At 49.1% G+C, this 23,043-nt stretch overlaps 1 protein-coding gene across 7 annotated transcripts in view; it reads left to right on the forward strand.

Moving 5' to 3' along the window:
- The first annotated feature begins 915 nt into the window (after nt 1-915).
- SLC22A23 (solute carrier family 22 member 23) overlaps nt 916-23,043 on the forward strand; it is a 181,903-nt gene continuing 159,775 nt past the window's right edge. For 6 of the 7 annotated variants that reach the window (XR_006217521.1, XM_042985839.1, XM_042985841.1 and 3 more), the window contains exon 1: nt 916-1,584. Coding sequence is in view for 6 of the 7 variants with exons in the window: in XM_042985839.1 (XP_042841773.1) it covers nt 916-1,584 (669 nt within the window). In the remaining variant the exon portion in view is untranslated. Of the gene's footprint in view, nt 1,585-5,874; nt 6,419-23,043 lie in introns of those variants that run through there. The other variant, XM_042985845.1, reaches the window with a different exon arrangement.

Consider the following 23,043-nt stretch of genomic DNA (forward strand, 5'->3'; position numbering starts at 1 on the left):
CCCTCGAGGCTTCGGGAGCCAAAGCCTTGAAGACAACACGCTTCACACGCTCCGCGCGCACGCCGACTCCTCCGGGACCCTCAGCCCACCCGCGCCTGCAGCTGCGCGCTCCTGCTCCTGCTCCTCCTCCGCCTCGCTCAGCGCGGAGGGGGAACAAGCAGGGGATCCTCCAGCCTGGCAGGAGCGGGGTGTCCCGTTTCCCCGCCCTCCCCCACCCCTCCGCTCCCGTGGATCCCGCGGCGGCGGCGGCGCGTCCCGGCTGGAGGGGGCGCTCGCGCGCAGGAGCCGGGCGCAGCAGGTGCCGCGGTTACCTCCACCTCGGCGGGGGGAGAGGGGGCGGGCCGGGGGCAGGGGAGGAGGAGGAGAAGGGAGGCCGGCTCGCGGAGCCGGAGAGCGCGGCGGCTCGGCAGGCTGGGACCCGAGCTCGCGGCTTCCGGGAGGCGCCCGAGGCCGGATAAATACATCCCGGGCTCCCGGGGAGCAACGGACGCTACCCGCACCGCCGCCCGCGCCGACTGCACAGCGGTCCGCAGAGCACCGAGCCGCCTGGCTTAGGCGCGGAGCCCGCTCCTCCCCCTGCGGCCGGCGCGGAGCAGCGGAGAGCGGCGGGCTCGGCCGCCGGCGCCCGGGCCGCGGAGCCGATGAGCGGCGGCGGCTGAGGGCCCGGGCCGGCCTCTGCCCGCCCTCTGCCCGGCGCCCGAGCGGGGCCGCAGCGCCCGGGGCGCAGGGTCCGGGCCGGTGACATGGGGGCGGACTGAAGCACCCGGGGCGGCCGAGCGCTCTCTCTCGAGCCGCGGGCCCTCCTCCGCGGCGGCGGCGGCTGCGGGCGCCCGGCCCGGCGCGCTCTGCCCGGAGCGCCCGCGGGAGCCTCCGCCGCGCTTCTATGCGCCTTTGCGGGCGCCGTGGGCCCGGGCCATGGCGATAGACCGGCGGCGCGAGGCGGCGGGTGGCGGGCCCGGGCGGCAGCCGCCCCCGGCCGAGGAGAACGGCTCCCTGCCGCCCGGAGACGCGGCGGCCTCGGCGCCCCTCGGGGGACGCGCGGGCCCCAGCGGCGGTGGCGGGGAGATCCAGCCGCTGCCCGCCCCGCATCCCGCCGCCGGCGGCCAGCACCCGGGCTGCAGCTCGGCGGCGGCGGCGGCCCCGAGCCTCCTGTTGCTGGACTACGACGGGTCGGTGCTGCCCTTCCTCGGGGGCCTGGGCGGGGGCTACCAGAAGACCCTCGTGCTGCTCACCTGGATCCCGGCGCTGTTCATCGGCTTTAGCCAGTTCTCGGACTCTTTCCTCTTGGACCAGCCGAACTTCTGGTGCCGCGGAGCCGGCAAAGGCGCGGAGCTGGCGGGGGTCACCGCCACGGGCCGGTGGGACTCCGGCGACGTGGCCAACTGGACCAGCCCCCCGACCACCCCCTTCTCCACTGCCTCCTGGGGGGCCGCAGGCAACCTTAGCAACAGCAGCGGCGCGGACGGGGGCGACACGCCACCCCTGCCGTCCCCTCCGGACAAGGGGGACAACGCCTCCAACTGCGACTGCCACGCGTGGGACTACGGCATCCGCACAGGCCTCGTCCAAAACGTGGTCAGCAAGGTAAGGGCTGCGACCGCCCGGGCCTCGAGTCCTTCTCCCGAGCCTTTTACTCCTGGATCTCTTCCACCCTTCCCTCCGTCTCCCTCCGAGCAGACCGAGGTCCCTTAAAGCGATGCCAGCCTGTGTGTATGCATCTCGCGTTGGCTTCATCCTCCGTCCCCCAAACCAGATGCGCTTGCTTGGGTGTGAAGCAGGGGCTTTTCGCCTCCCTCCTCGGGGACACTGCCTCCCAACCCTAAGGGGGCTCCACAGCCTTTTCTAGTTTGCACCCGAACTCCCGTCCGAGTGCACATTTGGGGAGAGCGCCCCTCCCCCTAAAATGACTTGGGCTCCCTTCACCTATCCTTCAAACTATCACCCCGGTTCAGCCGGGGGTGTCCCTTGCCAAGGATAAGGCTGCTGACCTGTCAGCCGTCCAGCTCTGGAAGACTCGCCTCATTCAGGGTCTGATGGCTAGATCCAGGACCATGGCTCTGGCTCTAGTCTTCTGTGGGGCTTGAGTGTCCTTATGCCTCCCACAAAGAAATATCTATCCGTGGGACCGATGTCATATTCCCAGGTGTTCGTTCCCGCAGACCTCAGTCATCCCGCGCCAGGTTTGGAAACAGACTATTAAAGCCAACTAAAGAACCCAGGTGCTGGCCACAAAAGCAAAGAGCTTGGGAAAATTCCCTTTCCCCCCCTCATCATGCTCATCCCTCTCCCAAGATTGGGATGTTTGATTTTAGATTTTGCCACCCAAGTGTTCCCTCAAGTGTTTTCTTGGGACTTTAGTCATATCCCTATAGAGTAGAGGAAGGAAACTAAGAATCTGTTTTGTATTCCGGGTCCACCACTGCTCTTATATAGCAGCTGCTTTTGTCTGAGTGAGGCATTGAGACCCTGGTAAGATTTTAGCAGAGCGGCTGCCTTGCTGAGAGTCCTGAAGCCCCTCTACAGAGGTGTTGCATTGTGTGAAATGCAGCAGCAGTGTTTTTTGAGAAGATGTGTGCCAGCAGAAAAATGCAGAATGGGCAATGTCTGAAATCCAGTCCCTAAGACATCTGTATTTTCTGCTTTTCTTAACATCTGGGAGACATTGTATGCCCATTTGTTAAGCAATTTGTGTTTTTTGCCCTTTCTGTGTTTTAAATAACAAATTTACATTTCCAAGTACTGTAGACCTTTCCCCTCCCACCCTTCTGGGCAGTTCTGGGCAGAATTTTAAATACCTTGTTTAAAAGTGAGACTGAAATTGGACAGTTTGTAAAAATCAATGTGCATGCACTTTCTCCCCCAAATGAGTGTTAGTAAACAGTTGTAGCTCATGGATGTGTAAGATGAAACTCTTACATCATCATAATCGCTGTTTTAATCTTGTACCAGACTGGCAAGAAATGATCTGTCCTGTGGGAATTGACAGGATTCACTGTTAATGGGGAAGATCCTTCAGGCTAGGTTCACCTTGAGGTGTACCCCACCCCCAGCCCCAGCCCCAGCCCCAGCCCCAGCCCCAGCCCCAGCCCCAGCCCCAGCCCCAGCCCCACAGCCTCTCCTTTCCAAAGGTGTTTTGCTGTGACCCTCTCCCATCCACGGAGGGCAGTGTTTGTTTTTTTGTTACCATCATGGAAAAATTCAGAACAATGACTACAGTGACAATTTTAATACTCTGTGAAAGTAAGAATTTGGCAACATTTTCAAATACTTTAAACCCCTTCTTTAAAGTAGAAGAGGAATAATATAGATGAAAGCGAATGTGTTTAGAAGCTGTTCCATCCTGGGGTCCAAGGGGAGGGGAACTTGAAAGTTAGGAGGTGGGAGAGAGCATCATTATCCTAGTGGTGGGGACCCATGGACAGCTATTTACACTGCCATGGAGGGCGGGATGAAAAAACTAAAATAGTTCTTGAAAACTGGCTTTTAAGGCATATTGGAGAGGTGGACAATGTTTCTAAATTAGCACTCAAGAGGGTCAAAGATGGTAGGAATGTGTGCACTATGCTTTAGGGGTGCTTGATAGCTGTGCCATGGTTACGTGTAGCAGACACGGCGAAACTGGGAGCTGAAGACCTCCGGACAATAGTTAGAGATGCATTTTCCTGTAAAATAAAGACTAGAAAGGACATATTGATTTTCACACACAATAGAGATCTAAATAAAGGACTGTCCTGCCACAGCATTCTATTTCCATAACAAATGCTTCAAAGAGCTCCTTGAGCACATTTGGCATATACTAAGGCCAGACTTGCGCTGAAGCGGTCTGTGCACAGCGGATACTGTATCAGATGTACAAATATGGAATGTATACTGTGGTGGGTGCAGCATCCTAGAGGTCAGGTGCCTGTCAGCTTTGTTTGTATGTGGGAGCAGAAGTGGAGACGGTTCGCTTTCTGTCTGTAGATTGAAAGTTCAGAGTCTGAGAAGTTGCCTTTTGTACCCTCTTTCCTCACTCCAAACCATGATCTTCCCACTTGCAAATAATCTCACGCAGTGCCTTTGTCATTAGATTTGCCTCAGCCTATCCGTGGCCCTCCAATATGTGTCCTATTCTGTCCCTAAGTGTTAGGTGGGGTGGGGAACATAGAAAATCTGCCAGGCATATATTATATTATATTGCATTATATTATAAATATATATTATATTCTGAACATAGGTTGTATTATAAATATACCATTATAAATATACATTATTAATATATATTATATGCATTACATAGGCTATCACATATTTTATACGCATATAATACCACCTACACATGTGAAACTGTCAAGCCACTGGAATCCCAGGTTATAACACTTAAAAGGGATCTTTGGGCTGATGAGCCTATCTCCCCTCCTGATTAATATCCCTGACATGGATACCATTTCCAGGATGGGAAGGGAGGGCCCCATTGGCTATTGGCTAGGCAGCTCGCTCCATAATTGCAGCCAAGCATGTTTTTTGGTGAATATAACTCAGGTCATCTCACACTTATTTGTATGGCTTGCCCCCTCTGAAGGGTTCTTTTTCCTTTGTATAATATGTGTTCAGATATTTGAGGATACCCAAGTGGTTTCTTCCCTGGCTAAAAAATCCCCAGCTACTTCAGACATTCCACACATAACAAAATTGGCCATAGCAATTGCTCTACTTGACATATGTGTGTCTTAAATTTTTTTTTTTAACGTTTATTTATTTTTGAGACAAAGAGAGACAGAGCATGAACGGGGGAGGGTCAGAGAGAGGGAGACACAGAATCTGAAACAGGCTCCAGGCTCTGAGCTGTCAGCACAGAGCCCGACGCGGGGCTCGAACTCACTGACCGCGAGATCATGACCTGAGCTGAAGTCGGCCGCTCAACCCACTGAGCCACCCAGGCGCCCCATGTGTGTCTTAAACAGGACACTCTGAAAACAGCCTGGCAGACCCCATGTGTTCTAATCAAAAGGGACCATAGATGGACCCTATGCTTCCAATGACAAAACCTGCAATTGATGCATGAAAGGCTTTCAGTAAACATGACAAGCTTCTGTCTTTATAGGATTACATTAAGTCAAGAGATTTCTCAGGCTGCACTTCGGTGACATGGCACATGATGTAGATTTCATCATAGTTTTGCGTTATTAAATCTTTCCTGTTTGGATCTTTTTATTTCTGTTTTATGCCTTGGTCCTTGGTATTTGTTATCTGTCCCAAAATTTTCAATGCCTTCAAAATAATCATAATAATAATATGACTTTTTGTGTGCAACCATATAAAGTTCTCCAAACATTTATCATGTTATTTCTTTTTATTAAGAATGTTGAGGGGCGCCAGGTGGCTCAGTGGGTTGAGCATCCAACTTCAGCTCAGGTCATTGTCTCGCAGTTTGTAGGTCCAGCCCCGCATCAGCCTCTGTGCTGACAGCTCAGAGCCTGGAGCCTGCTTCAGATTCTGTGTCCCTGTGTCTCTCTACCACCTCCTGCTCATGCTGTCTCTCTCTCTCTCTGTCTCTCAAAAATAAATAAACGTTAAAAAATTTTAAAAAAAAAGAATGTTGAATAATCCAGGTACCTGGGTGGCTCAGTTGGTTAAGCGTCCAACTCCTGATTTCTGCTCAAGTCATGATCTCACGGTTTGTGGGTTCGAGCCCTGAGTCAGGCTCTGTGCTAATGGCGTGGGGCCTGCTGGGCAGTCTCTCTCTCCCTGTCTCTGCCCCTCCCCTGCTCATGAACACTCTTTCTCTCTCTCTCTCTCTCTCAAAAATAAGTAAATAAAACTTAAAAAAAAAAAAAAAGAATATTGAATAATCCAAAGCCCGCCTTAACACTGAGCATTATTGTGGATTTCCAGGTAACACATACCTGAGTGGGCCAGGTGTGGTGTACCTTGAGCCCTGTGTTCAACTGCATAGCTCTGCATTTTATCTCCCAGCCATGTTGAAAACCGTGTCTGTGTCTTCCTGAAACGAATCTCACCAAGCTCTGCAGTCACTTAGAGGTCAGCTGTGGAAGAACTGAGGCCGGACGTGAGCATTCCCTGGCAGCTCAGATGGTCAGAGATTTTACACAAGATTAACAAAACCCCACGATTCTGTTGCCTTTAAAATATTCTTCTTAATAACTTGCATCGTTATCCCACGTTGTTTCGAGTGAATCTTCCTTGGTTTCCAGTGCTCACGACTTCCTTGAGTAATAAGCACGATCCTTTTCCTGTATATGAAGCTTGGGATATTTGTCCCCAGTCTGATTCTTCTTCTGTTCTCCATGAATTCTCAAAAATTGCTGGCTTTCATCCTGTAAGTACATCTGAGAGTTGTTTAAATATCCTGGGAAGTAATTTGTATTCTTTTTCTGGGGCTCAAGTCTAGAAGTATTTAAAGTGAGTCAGTACAATTTAATTAGGGTTAAAAATAATTACAATTTCATTGCAATGGTAATATTTTAAAAATAACCCAGTGTTAGGTCATCCTGATGGTATTTTATTTATTTTGTCTAGTGTATACAACACAGTAGTGAACATCTTTATGCATATCTATTTTAGAAATTGACTGTAATAGATAATACATGCACATGTTACAGAAAGCGGACAGTAAAAGTAACATTTCTAGCCATCCCTGCCTCCAGTTTCCCTCTTCAGAAGCAACCATGGTTACCAGTTTCTTATGTATCCTTCCAGAAATAGTCTAAGTATATTTTCATTTATATATTTTCCTCTCACAAACAATGACATAATATATACATTGTTCTATGCCTTTTTTCACCTAAATTGGGGATGGGTGCATATCACTACTTAGAGAGCCCCTCATTGTTCATCCATTGTATGACCAGGCCATAATTTATTTAATTAGTCACCTACTAAGGGGGCATTTAGGTTGTTTCCAGTCTTTGCTGTTACATAATATATAATGAAATTCTGATATACATGAAACTCTTCGAAGTGGGGGGTCATGGGCACATTGGTGGCTCAGTGTGTTAGGCGGCTGACTCTTGATTTTGGGTCGTGATCTCACACATTGTGAGTTCGAGCCCTGTATTGGGCTCTTGCTGACAGTGCAGAGTCTGCTTGAGATCCTCTCTCTCTCCCTCTCTCTCTGCCACCTCATCTGCTCTTTCTCTCTAAAAGTATAAATAAACTTTTTTTTTTTTTAAAGTGGAAGGTCAAAGTAGGCTCTGTTTTTATTTTGATACATGTTGTCAAAATGCTCTCTCTAGAGATCTTAACCAATTTACACTGCCATCAGTAATGCTTGAGGTCCTGTTCCCCACACCCTCCCTGGCCAAGGACTTACACACTTTAACATGTCTCCTAGTTTGATATGTGAGGTGCATATGGTTATTGTTGTAATCTGCATCTCTATTGTTATGAGCCAGGTTAAAGACGGCTCTGAAATTTCTTGAGCCATTCATGTGGCCTTTTCTTTGAACTGCCTCCTTAGGGACTTTGCCTTTGTGTGTGGTTTGGGGGAGGGGGTTTATTTTCTTACTGATCTGTCAGAGTACTTCAAGCAGAAAGTAAATTAACTCTTTGGATGTCTTGTGAATGTTTTTTCCCATGGTTTTTTTTTGTGTGTCTTTTTATTCTATTTATGCTGGTTTTGTTATGCAGAAACTTGATTTGTATAGAGTCAAATTAATCTTTTCTGTTACGATTTCTGGGTTCTGCATTAAGATTTAGGGCTCCTGTAATCCTGGAATATCAGGAAAACACCCGTACTTTCTTCTAATTTTTTTTTTATCCTAGTTCCTCTTTAATTTAGTGTTGCAGGTATCAGTTTTGCTTTTATTGAGCTAGTAGGATAAATTGCTAGAAAGGGAAGTAAATATTGGGTCTGTGGGTAAAACCAGCGTTTCATGTGGGCTTTGACTTGCTCCTAACAGTGTCCTAAACATTGCATTTGTCAGTGGCCCCAGCAAGAAGACCAGAAGCTACACAGTTGTTAGCAGCTCTTGACGTGTTTTGGGAGCCAGTGATCATCCCCACGCACCGGGCTCACCTTTCCTTCATTGTCTTGTTCTGAGCCAGCTGCAAAACCTCTTCTTTCTTTCTTTGTTTTGTTTTTTTTTTTCTCTTTTTCCTCTTTTGTCCGTAGCATTTTCTGCAGGTCTCGATTCATTTTGGCCTTCAGCCCAAAGTAGGACTGAGTCAAAAGTTGATGTCATTTAAAAACATGATAGGCTTTGTGGATCTCCGTGTGGGCGTCGCCACAAACCAGCATTGTGCAGGGGCCAGCTGGGCCTCTCCGGACTCTGAGCCCATGCCCCCATCTCCATCCACCTGCACACTCAGGAATGTCTTACTGTGGCTTGGAATCAGCCATGGTGGGAACAGTTACCCCATGGAACTGGCAAACACTACACATGGGGTTTTCTTTTTTCTGCAGAAAGCCAGTTGTTAAACAATTATTGTGCCACCAAGTGTGACCCTAGGCCACCCCTTTCCTTTTTTTTTCTTTCTTTTTTTAACTTTCCTGCCTCCTTCCTTCCATAGATGAGTCCCTTTTCTGGGCCAAGCCTTGTGCTATGTGTTCGGGATACAATGACATGTAGACAGCTCAGCTCACATAGAGCTTATAGACTAATGAGGGAGTCACACCTTAACGAATTAATAATAATCCTTTAAGGTGCCTGGGTTTGCTTTTGGCTTAGGTCATGATCTCACAGTTCGTGAGACTGGCCTGGGCTCCAAGCTGATGGCGCAGAGCTTGCTTGGGATTCTCTCCCTCCCTCTCTCTGCCCCTTTCCCTCTCTCTCTCAAAATAAATAATAAGTACACATTGAAATAATAATAATTCTTTAATTACAAACTGAGTTAAGTGTGTAGAAAGAAAGGGAAATGAAAGACTAGAACAAAAAGCCTGGCCTAAACTGACTGGTCTCTGAGTGCAGCTGACATCTGAGTTAAGATCTTAGGTTTGAGTGGGGGAGAGAACAGCACTTGCACGGGCCCTCTGGTATGTGCCAGCTTAGAACTGACAGGAGGCAGTGAAGGTGGGAAGGTGGGGAGGGGTGGCTTATGAGTCATGTTCAGAACGTCAGCCATGAGATGAAGAGCTGAGGGGGTGGACTGGGATGGAGGGCGGCCAGGCAGAGCATGTGAAGTGAGAAGGGACCTAGGACTCAGGGTGTGGGGCTCTGAAGAGAGGTTGGGGGGAGGGGAGAGGGTCAGATGGGGAGAGGCAGTCTGACCAAAGTCTCAGGTTGGGAGGTGGGGCGGGGAACCGGGTAGCTTGGGCTGTAGGGAGGAGGCCGGCCAGCCCAGGAAGCGGGTCTGAGGAGGAGCTGTGGGAAATTTTACTGCTGCTGCAGGCCCAGACCAGACCCCGGGCAAGTGGGCCTGAAGCCTCTTTCCAGGGCTATTGATAGGAAGCAGCACTGGCCCATTCGAGCGTTCTAGCATTTTCTCCTGCTCTCCTGGTCAAAAGAGGAGAATGCTGATTTCCACAAAGCTGAAAGACCCTGACAGGGGAAACCATCAGTCTAGAATTTACTTTGATTCAACCAGCTTTACCTTTACCGAATGCCTAGTGTAGGTTAAAAAAATGAATTGTCCTGGGCATGGCTAACGTATAACATTCTCTTCCTAGTCCAAAGTCCTCAGTTTACGGATGAGAAGACTGAGGCTGGAGTGAGTGTGGGGGGTGTCGCTGACTTAGAGCCACCAGCCTATTAGGGCTAGAGTCTGGTTCCCCTCACCTGTACTCTTGCCTCTGGCCAGGAGCAGCCCCCATGAGGGGAGAAGGGCCGGGAAGAGCTGGAAGAATGGCTCCTGCCCATTCTCTTGGACTTCATCCCTTTCACTGGCCTGTCAGGCTCCATCCTCCTGTGCTGCCTGAGGAGGGTCATACCTGTCAGGAGCTGCACGCTGAGGTGTGGTTGGCTACACTGTGGCTTCTGGGGTAGGCTCGTGCAGACCACCTCTCTGTGCAGATGTCACTGACCTCTGCTCCTTCTGCCTTGTTAGCCCACTTGCCTGGGATGCCCTTTCCTCCTTCCTTCATCCGTTTGGTCCCTGTTCCTCCTCCAGGTCTGCTCATCCTCACTCGGTGTTTCTAGCACCCAACCATCCCTTTGTCCTAACACTGGCTGTGTGGTGACCAATGTGCTCGCTGTCCCCCTTCCGACTGGAGGCGTGCCTTGTTCGGCTTTTACCCACAGTCTTCCCTGTAAATGTCTGAGCTCACCTGAGTTTGCTGTCATGAAAAGAGGAAGGGCTTTTTAGTTTGGCAGGTGTGGGTTTAGGTCCTGACTCTGCTGCTTACGCTCAGCAGGTATTACCAGCAGCTGTAACAGTTACAGGTCTAACTCTATTATCTGTATCTTTGGGAGCAGCAGGAACCTCGTCAGCAAAGTGGGTCATTGCTCACCTTACCTCGAGGGCTGTTGTGAGGCTAGGATGAGAAAAGCTGGGGAGAGCCCACTGCCCTCCCTCCAGGCACCTGGCAAATCAGGAGGAACCTGGGAATCTCAGATCCGTTTCTCCTTCCTATCTGTGGGGTGAGGACCAGCGGAATGAGTCATCTGAGAAATACTTAGGTGGGGAGGAGCTGACAGGCCACACCTGGAAGTGATTTATTCCTCGGGCAATCCGAGGTGTCTTTCTCCTCCGCCCAGAAACTGATAACATAGGGGAGCAGGTGTGCCCTTCATACAGGACACAGGAATCCAGGGAGGCCTGAGGAGTCAAACCAAAAAGGACCCCTAGTCTGATGAAAAAGACCATTTAATGGCTTTGTTTTCAGGTCACTGGTCACAGGGCTCCAAAGGATCTGAAAAGGAAAAGCCTTTTCTGGCCGACCTTGAGGAATGGGAGGGCAGGGCCCTGCCAGGGGCTTCATGCCCCCACAAAGGTCTTCGCTCAGAAACCTGACTTCATGCCCCTGGGTGGAGAATGATCTAAATATGTTAAAGCTTCTGGGTTAGCTGTGCTGTTGAAAACAGATCAGAGAAACCATGGACTTTTAGAGGAGTTGATGGTAACTTTGGACCTCAATGGCAGGCATCAGAGGGCTAACTTCAGGGGGTGGGTGAAGACCAGCCCCTGCCCCACCCACCTGGAGTTCTGTCCTTGCGGACTGACCCCAGGAACCTTCAGACTTTGATCTTCTGCAACTTGGGGTCTGTTCTTTCATTTCCTCCAGGCTGCTCAGTGCTGGTCATTATGTGTGGGCAGATCTTCCTCTGAACAAGTGACCTAGAGATTGACAAGCCCTATATTGCTAGGAAAGAGGAACAGTGGTTATTGACAGATTTAGCTGGATGTCCCCTAAAATAAATCTTTGCTGAAAAAGAACCCTGCTGGGGGCTCTCCAGGCCACCCCATTTGCATAGGATTATATTCTACAAAACCTCTCCTGGGACTCTTTTGGTTTGCAAGTAACGAGAACAAATTTCAAATTCACAAAACAGAAAGGAAATCTCTTGGAACATGCAGGAATGGCTCACGGAACCCGGGATGGGATCTGAATATTGAGGGACAGGGGGTTGGATCTTTCGAGAGTCCACATGTGCTCTCGGCCCTTTCTCCAGAAGTCCGCTTTGTTCCCCCTGCGGACTGGCTTTGTCCATGCTTTTGCTTACCTGGTCAGGCAAGTCAGCACAGAGGCCAGCATTCCTCTGTCGATTCCAGATTTTCGGGTGTAGATCTGATGTCCAGCTTGGGGCTGGGGTGTCAGAGCAGGGGATACAGTTACCTAGCGCTGGGACAGCTCCTTTGAACTGTGTGACAGGAGGTGGTAGTGGCAGTTCTTTATTGGGATGCAAGGGATTAGAGATGAATCTTTTTGGCAATTAATTGGGAATAATTGAATATTGACAGTTTAACTATTAAATGCTTTAAATGAAGTATTCTTTTTCTTCCCAAAGACTCGGGATGTAACTTACCTGGCTGCTTAAGCTTAGCATGGAATTGGCAAGAATACCCTCCTGAGGCTTTTTTTTTTTTTTTTCTTTTCTAGAAATAGTGATAAATGGTTTCATTTATTAGCTCCAGATCACAGAGGGAGCTTGGAACCAGCCCTTGGGCGGTCACTGAAACAGTTTTACAAATAGTCACCCCCACCCCTGCCCCCACACAGGGTGAGTCTCCTTGTTTCTCCAAACCTTTCTGGTCAGGACCAGCAACATAATTTGTGGGGCCCATTGCCAAAGGAAACGCAGAACCCTGGCTGAAAAATTATTAAGATCAAGACAGTGACTGCCGAGCATGAAGCCAAATGTGGGCCCTTTTGAGTAGCAACGCTTCTGGTGACCTCCAGCCTGTGGTCTCTCACCAAGCCAGCTGTCACCGCTAAGCAAGCGTCCCCAAGCCGTTCCAAGCCTTTCTTCCTGACTTGTCAGTGTCTTTTCTGCTTCTCTGTTCCTTGATTGTGTTTTGTATCTTTTTCTAGATTTCTTGTAGTAAAAGTGAAACACACTTTTTGTGGGTCTGTTTTTCCCAGGGAACAGCTTCAGAAAGTCCTGGCCAGTTTTGTTTTGAATGTTGAGTTTGCTCAAGGTGTGCCACAGCCAGAAGGAGCCAGGGAGCATTCTTACATTTGAAAACACTGCCCCAGAAGTGGGACAGTTGGTTTACTTATCTGAGCAGTAAACCAAACAGCTGAGTCATAGGAATGTGTGGTAAAGAATGTTAAGTCATAGGAATGCTAGTTAAGTGTTTATCAGCCTTTTTTTTTTTTTTTTTTTTTACGGGAGAAGAGGGTCAGCCCTCCCTCTAATTTAATTCTGTTTTAGCTAGCAGTCACACTTTATTTCTTCGTATCATTTGAAGAAGAAGTGCAAAGGAGATGATGCCAGTGTAAAGCCACCACGAGCATCCCAGTGGTCATATTAAATTATGGATGGGTTATGCACTCGGCATAGTAATTTGCACTACAGAGTGTTTCCTCCCAGATTAGATTAAAAGCTGCTTTTTTTTTTTTTCTGTGTGTTTAAAAGATGCTTTACAAATTGGGCACCCTTGATTGTTACATACTGAGAAACTCCACTGTTCTCAAATGAATATACATGAGCATTTGCAGTGAACACAAAGTTTTGTCCTACTTTTTCAAGTTTTTTTTAATTGTGGTAAAATGCACATAACAGAAAATTTACCATTTTAACCATGTTTAAATGTACAGTCGAGTGGGATTCAGGACAGTCACACTGTTGGGTGATCACCACCACCATCCGTGTCCAGAACTTTGTCATCTTTCCAAACTGAAACTCTGTATCCATTAAACACTAACTGCCCACTCCCCTCCCCCAGCCCCTGGCAAGCACCCTTCCACTTTCTGTCTCTGAATCTGACTATTCTGGGGATCTCGTGTGAGTGGAACCATTATAGGACTTGTTCTTTTGTCACTGGCTTCTTTTACTTCGCGTGACATTCTCAGGCTTCATCCAAGTTGGAGCCTGTGTCAGAATTTCCTTCCTGTTTAATGCCGAACAATATTCCATTGTACGTATAGACCACATTCTGCTTATCCAGTCATCCGTTGATGGACACGTAGGTTGCTTTCACCCTTTGGCTGTTGGAAATAATGCTGCTGTGGACATAGGTGTTGTCCTACTTTTTTGAAGAAAGTTACATACAGCCCCTCCTTCCCTCCCCTCCCCTGTTAGAGGGATTTCTGCAGCCACACGTGTGGCACCTGGCCCTGGCCTATCTCTGCAGGCAGGCCTTCTGCCCTGCCTTGGGTAGGTGACACAGAGGGGTAGATGGTTTGTGCCCTGGAGAAGGAGCTCATGGTGTAGCTGAGACCATCAGTAAGTGGAAGGTTAGTGTGGGACCAGCTAAGAGGAGGGTGTGGGGGCCAGGAGCTGAGGGTGTGGGGTGCTGAAGTGAGCATGCCCAGGAGAGCAAGTGAGGTGTGTGCCCTGACCTGTGAGTCCTCACCATGGGTGAGGGGATTTGGGTGCTATGGCATTGGAGCTGGGTCCTGAAGGTGGGCTGGGGTCTTAAAAGATGGAAAGGATTGAGAAAGGGCCTTGTGTGCAGAGGAACTGACAAGGGCCGGGAAGAGATGAGTGCAGGGTGCAGGGCGGGGGGGGCCGTCACACAGGCCACCAGAGTCAGTCCTTGGAGATAGGTTTGGTTTTCCCCCAGTGGACAGTGAGTCATCTGAGCTTTGTAATGGAGAAATGATAGTAGAGACCCAGGGCAGGGGTACCCCCAGCCCCAGCCTGGGTCCACATGGCCCTGTGTCCTTGGGACCCCTGCAGCAGCCCTCTTGGCCTCTCCGGCTGCCACATGCATCTCCTGCAGCATGCATGTTGGTTTGGGCCTCCATGAAAAACGCTCGCCAAGCTCCCATCACAAGTGTGGCCAAGTCCCAGGGGCTGCGGCCCTCCCCTGGAAAGCACTGGCTTGGCCCAGCATCCCTGCCTCGCCTGCTGGGCCTTGTGGTCTCTGTGCCACAGATGGTGTCAGTTTGCCTGATGCCAGATCACTGGGACTGCTTCAGTGATCTTGGTCAGCCTCTGCATGGCATTGGCAGTGACCATTCAGTCTTCAGCACTCTCTCTTTGGGATGGGGGCAAGGGGCAGGGGCTGGTGAATGCTGCTTTTCCTTGATTTTTCTTCTGCCTCACTGGCTTCTCTTCTCTTTCGGGAATCCTTTCCATCACCCTCTATCTTCAGATCATTCCGCAGTGTCTCAGTCAGCTCGGGCTGTGTAACAAGTACCACAGACTGGGGGACTTACCCAACAGACATTTAGTTCCTCTTGGTTCTGGAAGCCTGAGATCAAATGTCAGCAGGACTTCCAAGGCCTCTCTTCTTGCCTTGTGCATGGTGTCTTCTCCCTGTGACCTCTGCGTATGTATCTGTGTCCTAATCTCTTATTACAAGGACACCAGCCCTGTTGGATTATGGCTCATCCCAATGACCTCATTTTAAGTTAATCACCTCTGTAAGGGCCCTGTCTCTATTTACATTCACATTCTGAGGTACTAGTGGTCAGGATTCCCAACATTTGAGGGCTTGGGGGGCTTTTTTGGAGGGTGATAGGCCACAGTTCAGCCTATAACATCCAAGTTCCAGCACACCTGAGTAGGGCAGCACCAGATCTTTATCTGTAGCCTAAATGTTTCCTCAAAGCCCTAAACCTGTGTATTTGGTTAACATCTGGCCCCTGATCTTTTCCACCCCCCTTGCTTCAAATCCCAGTGTTTTGGTCCTAAATTGAAGATGAGAAGCTTCTTTGACTTCCCTGCTTCAAATCATTTGTGGTTTGTGGTGCTCCATGACCCTCAGGATGAAGTTGGGTCTGGTTGGTTGGTTCTCGGGGTCCTTGATGGTCTGAACCCTGCACACTTCTCCTGCACTGCCCCCCCCACCCATCATGCCTGTACAGGGACTCTGTGCTCCAGCCCCCAGTTTCTCAAATAATACTTGACCTTTGTATGTGGTGCTCTTTTGGCCCAGAATACACCTGCCCTCCCCATCATCCTGTCACCTTCTTCAAGCCTTTCCTGCCTCCCTATTCCTCCACTCTAATCCTCTGTCCCTGCTTTCCTGGCCCAGATCTGCATCCATGGTACCTGGATCTAGTAGGTGCTCAATTAACATTTCTTGAATGGTGAAGGTAAAGGGATAGTAAAGGGGCCTTTACTCTCATCTGGGCAAAGGTGATTTAATTCTAAGATGATAATAATAAGCCAGAGGACAGGTACATAGGCCAACTCAGACCTAAAGTCTAATTTCAGTGAGTTATTGAAAACTAAGGAAGGTGATGTAATATATTTGAAATAGCAGCTAATCAAACTTGAATTCATGCTAGGCTATAGAATGGATTGTATGTTTACTTTAAGTCCTGGTTTTTCAGAACTTTAAGTCACAGAGCCTTTTTTTCTCATGAAAGTGACACATAGAACTGGTCTGAATCTAGGACTGCAGTGGTGGTGGCTGGGGCTCTTCAGGTCACCCGGGAACTTTTGGAACCATCTATAGGACCCCAGCATCGGTTGTTTAAAAACATTCTCTGGATGATTTCCACATGGTACAGTTTTTCCCCCAGGGGACGTTTGGCAATATCCAGAAACATTTTGGGTGGTCACAGCTGAGAAGGGAGTGCTACTGACATCTGGTGGGTAGAGACCAGGGATGCTGCTGAATATCCCACAATGCACAGGACAGCCCCCACAGCAAAGAATGATCCAGTTGAGCATGCCAAGTTTGAGAAATCCTGGTCTAGGCTAATACAGAAGTTCATTGTTTTTTCTGACCATACCCAGCAGATGGCCGGGGTCAGCCCGGGTGAGACCTTGGTTCCTCTGTAACCCACAAGGGGAGCATTGGTATGCAGGCTCAGGAGTTATAGAAGAGCGATTCATCACACCAGGAATTATCACAGTTCAGCCAGGGCCCCTCTGCCCTCTGTGAAGAACGGGTTTGCTAAGTGCATTAGTGGTGTAAACCAAGTGTCAGCAGGCACGTTTAGCCTACCTAGGGAAGCGCATTATGAAACACTGCCTTAGCATATTTATGTACAAATGAATGTTGCTAAACAACCAAGTCACTCATTAAAGGAGGTCCTTTGAAACTGCTTGGAATAATGGTTAATTACTTGAAAAGGAAACATTTATTTGGAAGTAAAAGGTATTTATTTTCAAAACGTCTCTAATTCAGACCAGCTTTTTCCATAATTAATTCCCATTGAGGTGGTTTGATAATGTTTTCAGCAGCAGGAAACAAGAACTCCCCCAGGGGACAGAGGCCAAGAAGTAGAGTTCAGAATCAAACATAAGCACTGTTTACATTGACTGAGTAGCAGCTCGGGCTTGACCTTTCCCTTGGGCACAGGCAGTGAACCTTAAGTGGTCCTCTTGTGACATTTACCTGTGCTTATCTGTGAAAGTGAGGATGTGAGGTATCAGCTAGGGATGCTGGTGAGGCACCCCCTTAATTAACCTAAGCCAACTCCCCACCTCAGGGAGGTCCTGACCCCAGTCAGCTTCCATGCCCTCCTCAGCAGTGGACTCTTTCCTTCCTTAGATGTTCATGGCATAACCTGGCAGTCCCACTCATTTATATTACATTTGGAGAGTTTGTGCTTGATATCCTTGATATCCCTAATAAAGAACTGTCAAGGGCCACAGATGGTGAGACAGCTGAGTGTCCTGGGGCAGGGCAGAGAGTCCTATCTCACTCTTAGAAGGAACTTTCAAGTAGTAAATAAAGGTGCTTCAACTAGAGGTCATCCAGTGAGAGGTAGTGAAATGCAGGAAGGCGATGTGTCTTCATAGGAGCCTGGTAGTTTCTGGAGCCGTGTTGTATGGTGAGTCATCGGATCTTCTGTGTTCCAAGGTAGGATTTTTATTGTTTCATCTTAATAGAAGATTTATTTTTAATCTTTTTTCTGGGAAGTCCCATAAGAAACAAGTTTTCAAATATGCGTATCATCTAGGCTGTGAGAGTGTTTTGGGGTTTTGTTTTTGTTTTTGTTTTATTTTTGGTTTATTTTGTTTTATTTTTGTGTAGCTGCGGATAACACGTTTGAATTAAACTGAATTGTGCTTAAGTATAAGCAGTGGTTTCTCTAATTAATTTCTCATCTGCCATTGGATTTATCCCCATTTAAAATTCTAGTTCTTCTTTGACAGGACCTCAGATAAGTGACTAATGGGAGGGATGGTGAAAAGGAAAACTATAACCTCAATTATGAATCTCATCTCCAAAATCAATTTGGGGGAAACTGAAATGACCTTGAACAGGCAAAAGGTTACCAGGGAATTTAAAGACTCATAGTTTATCCTACTGAAAATAGGTTTTTAAATCTACATTCCTTTAGTATGGGGAGGCAGGACACACAGCAGTCTTTTTTCAATGATCTGTTTGTATAGCAAATATAGTGGCCTAATCTCATATAGTTAAAAGTATGTGCAGGGAAGACACCCCCGAGAAAAGTCCAGAGGAGCGTGTGATACGCACATGTTCACTGAGCAGGCTGTCTGTGCAAGGCACTGTGCTGGGGCTGCTGGGGAGAAGGAGCCCGTGGGCTGTGCCTTGAAGATAGGCAGAGATGGGCAGTAGGAGAGCAGTCTGGGCAGAGGGAAGAATGGAGCAAACTGATGGTGAAGAGGGGGAGCAGGTACGAGTGGGGGAATAACCAGAACGTAAGGCCTGTGCAAGGAATGGGAAGAAGTATGTGTTTTCAGCGAGATGGGCGAGCACGTATGGTAGTGTAAAGGGTTTGAAAGCTTGGAGGGTTCATGAGGGTGCTGTCTGCTGCACATCGTAGAGAACCTCAGAGCAAATGCGCTTAAAAATTATCTTGAGGGGTGCCTGGGTGGCTCAGTTGGTTGAGCCTGAGTCTTGGTTTCAGCCCAGGTCATGATCTCACAGTTCGTGAGTTTGAGCCCCATGTCAGGCTCTGTGCTAATGGTGAGAGCCCCACCTCTCTCCCTGTCTCTCTCTGTCATAAAATAAATAAACTTAAAAATTTTTTTAAATAGACAGAAATACCTGTGATGTTTCCAGAAATCCAGAGATAGGATGGGCTCCCCTGCATGCTTCTGGGCCTTCTTCAGCATTGCTTCACGCTAATGCTGTGTTAGTCCGTGCTGCAGACTGGGGGCTTTGGACCACAGAACTCGTTCTTCACAGCTCTGGAGGCCAGAATCCCGAGATCAGGGGGCCGGCAGGATAGTTCCTTCCGAGGCCTCTCTCTTTGGCTTGCAGATGGCCATCTTCTCCCTGTGTCTTCACATGGTCTTCTCTCTGCGTGTGTCTGCGTCTGAATCTCTTCTTATAAGGACACTGGTCAGCGACCTCATTTTAACTTAAACCTCTGTACAAACCCTTTCTCCAAATACAGTCACATTCTGAGGAATGGGGGTGGGAAATGGAGGGGGTTAGGACTTCAACAGGTGTATTTTTTTTTAATTTTTTTCTTAACGTTTATTTATTTTTGAGACAGAGAGAGACAGAGCATGAACGGGGGAGGGCCAGAGAGAGGGGGAGGCACAGAATCTGAAACAGGCTCCAGGCTCTGAGCTGTCAGCACAGAGCCTGACGCGGGGCTTGAACTCACAGACTGCGAGATCATAACCTGAGCCGAAGTCGGATGCTTAACCGACTGAGCCACCCAGGCACCCCTCAACAGGTGTATTTTGAGGGGATACAATTCAGCCCATAACAAATACCGAGTTCCTTGTAGTGTCAAGGTGACTTCCTATGACAGCAGGTTATTTGCTGTCCCCCCAGCCCCCTGGTGACTTGGAGAAGAGGGAACCAACAGCCTTCTCCTTGAGCACAGGGCGCGAATCCTTCTCTGTCATCTGCCCTCCCTTATCACATGCCTGCCCCTGGACTGACACCACTCACTGGGAAATGCCATGTGTGCACTAGGGATGGGCCACCTTACCCTGGGTGCTATGGGAGGAGGGTGTCTGTGTAAGCTGACTTCTGCAAAGAATGGCACTGGTGAGAGGAGGCACTGTAAGTTACCAGCACAGCCCATCGCTCTCTGCAGAGAGTTCAGATTTCCTCTGGCAGGTGATGGGGGGTATTGAAGGATTTAAAGAAAATTTTTTTATGTTTATTTATTTTTGAGACAGAAACAGAGTCGGGGAGGGGCAGAGAGAGGGGGAAACACAGAATCTAAAGCAGGTTCCAGGCTCTGAGCTGTCAGCACAGAGCCTGATGCGGGGCTTGAACCCAGGAACTGTGAGATCATGACCTGAGCCGAAGGCAGACGCTCAACCAGCTGAGCCACCCAGGCGCCCCAAGGATTTTTTAAGCAAGGTCACGGCAGCATGACCTTCCCAGGTGCCCTTTATATTCCCAGCCGTGTACTGGCTGCTCTAAGTGGGCCCCTCGATTCACCCTTGGGAGAAGCCAATGAGGCTGCCCTGTTATCAGCATCTGCCAGGTGAGGAAACTGACATGAAGGTGCTAAGAAACTCGACCGGGGTCACACTGTGGACAGGTAGTGAAGTCAGCAGCCTACCAGGCGTCACCCCAGCTCCAATATCTATGCTCGTTCTATGACAGCAGTGCCACATTTTCAGAAGACAAAGCTGGCTGTGCTGGAGGAGGGGGTAAGGTGCCAAGGGCCGGTGCTGCTGACGCTGGAGACCCAGGCCAGGGGTGCTGGAGAAGGAAGATAGAGCAAAGTCACTGACATATCTGACGGAGGGAGATGGGAGGGCATGAAGCTTCGAGGGGGTCTGAAATCCAGGTGTCTGTGGGGTTGGCCCCTTCCAATGGCTGGGGGAAGACTGCTCCAGCCCCTGGTGGTTGCTGCTGTCTTTGGTTTCTTTTCGGCTCATAAATGCATCACTCCCATCTTCCACCCTCCCGCAGCCTTCACCCCATGTCTTCCTATCTCCACCTCATCCTCCCTCCCTGTGTGTCTCTGTGTCCAAGTTGCCCCTTTTCATACAGATACCAGTCACACTGGGTTGGGGCCCACTTTAATGATGTCATTGTAACTTGATTACCTCTGTGAAGGCCCTGTTTCCAAATGAGGTCACGTTCTGCGGCCCCCGGGGGTAATAACACTTCACCAGAACTTAGAGGGGGTGGTGGGGGGTGGGGAGACACAATTCACCCACCACAGAGCCCTTTCAGGGAGAAGGGAGAAGGGAGAAGTTTCCAATCACTGGAACTCTGGTGATTGTATCTTTCACGTCAGTTTTGCAAGAAGGGGGCTTTCCATCCATTTTGGTGCTGTTGGAATCAAGGTGGTGACAGAAAGGGGCAGGTAAAGAGAAGAGGTAGCTGTGAACAAGGTGGGTACCTGTGGGGTACTTAACGCGGCGGGGAGGGGAAGGAGGAGGACACAGAGGCTGTGGCAGGTTTACTGGGGCCCAGTGTCTTACATGTGTCATCGCTGAGTCCTGACCACAGCCCTTCTGAGAAGTGGGCCTGGTTCCGGCTTACTCATAAGGAACTTGGACTTAAGAGAGATTAAAGGAACGTGGCTAAATGGACCCAGCTGACCAAAACGGCAGGGATGGTGGGATTTGGGCCCCTGAGGATCAGCGTTCCAGTTCTGGGGATGCATCACTGTCCCTGTGAACGGGCTTCTGAAGGCAGGCATTCGCGGAGGCTCCTTACCAGGGTGGTCGTAGCCCTGCATTTCTAGGGAGGAGCGTAAACCCAAGGTAGGGATCTGTTTTGCTTGCCTTTTGATACAGTAACAATAACACTCTTGTTTGGAACTGACGTACAACCCATAAGCACGTTTGTTTAGAATCTCAGGCCTTGAAATAGCAACTGTGTAACTCCCTCTGTTCTGAGTGCTTGGCCTCCAGATCTACTGTAGAAGGGGAAAGTGCAAACACATGCCTTCCCTCTTTGTGGTTAATCCAGCTATTTAAGATGTACTGTCAGCCAGGGGTCTGTGCCCTGTGCGGCTCCTTCCCCTTTCCCTCTGGCCAGTGGGAGGAGGAAACTGGGAAGCCCCAGTCACTTTGGGTATTCCTGTCTTATCTTTGGGGACCCATTTAAAACAATTTCCCAGATTTTTGAAGGTGGAGGTATCATTAACACGTTGGTAAAAAGCACATATTTTAACTGTATAGGTTAGTGGGTTTCAACTCCTCTTCCACCCATTAAGTACCATCTACATGAAGACAGAGAGCATCTCCCTCACCCTGTTCAGTTCCCTCGTGCCTGTCCAATCAGCTCACCCCCACAGGCAGCCACTGGTTTAATTTCCAGTACCCCAGCTTAGCTTTGCCTAGTGCAGAATGTCACAGAAATGCAGCCACACAGTATGCAGGCTTTTGTGTCTGCTGCTCCACCCAGCCCCATCTTTGAGACTCGTCCCGGCTACCGTGTAAACCAATAGTCTCTCCCTTTTGTTGCCACACAGTATTCCATTTTGTTTCTCTCTTCACCAGTCGATGGACCCATGAGTTGTTTCCTGCTTCTGGCTATTATGCATTGATTGCCAAGAACATTCATCCTTTCTGGTCCTTACTACCTTCTAGCTCTAATATTTAAAAGTTGATTGACAGAATCAGAGCAGCTAGAGAGAAATCTTGACTTGTTTATAATCTAGGTAAGTTTCCTTTTTTGTCTTTTCTTTTTATGGGTAGAAGCAGGAGTGACAGGGTGCCTGTGGGAAGGAGGGGCCCCCGACTCTGTGGGGCGGGAATCTCGATACTATTTCCCTGGCCCTAGAGAGTTCTGGCACCACAGCTCCAGTGACTCACTCCCCAGGTTGAGGAGGAGGCCCTGAGGATGGTGGTTGCGACAGACCAGGAATAAGGACAGGCAGGGAGAGGCCACACCTGGACAAGGTACTGCCAGGCAGCTGCTGTCACCAAAGGGTTCTGATGTACACTTGACCCTTGAGCAACACAGATGTGAGCTCCAAGGGTCTACTTATGCATCGATTTCTTTCAAGAAATACAGGGCAGTAAACTTATTTTCTTTCTGATTTTCTTGATGACATTTTCTTTTCCCTGGCTCACTTTATTGTAAGAATATAGTATGTAATACATATATAACACATGTATTAATCAACTGTTTATGTTATCAGTAAGACTTCTGGTCAACCATAGGCTGTTAGTAAAGTTTTGGAGGAATTAATTAAAAGTTCTATGTGGATTTTCAGCTACATGGGAGGTCAGTGCCCCTAGCTCCCACCTTATTCAAAGGTCAGCTGTAGTTTCATCCCATCTCTTGTGACACAGAGCCCCGGGCAGCTGCTCCTGTGACACAGAGAACCCCGTGCAGCAGCCAGGCCTTCCTGCCTGTTTTGTAGCTACCTCCCACTGGTGGCAACTTTGCTGAAAACCTCCTCTTCCTTTCTCTCTTTAACAAGACGAAGGTCAGGGGCTCCTGGGTGGCTCAGTCAGTTAAGCATCTGACTTTGGCTCAGGTCACGATCTTCCAGTTTGTGGGTTCAAACCCTGTGTCAGGCTCTGTGCTCAGAGCACAGCTCAGAGCCTGGAGCCTGCTTCAGATTCTGTGTCTCCCACTCTCTCTCTCTGCTCCTCCTCCCGCCCCTCAAAAAATGAATATGTTTAAAAAAAAAAAAAAAAAAAAAAAAAAAAACAAGAAGAAGAAGAAGATGATAACGACCCA

Source organism: Panthera tigris, chromosome B2 (genome assembly GCF_018350195.1).
Source record: "Panthera tigris isolate Pti1 chromosome B2, P.tigris_Pti1_mat1.1, whole genome shotgun sequence".
In the NCBI taxonomy this organism is placed as follows: domain Eukaryota; kingdom Metazoa; phylum Chordata; class Mammalia; order Carnivora; family Felidae; genus Panthera; species Panthera tigris.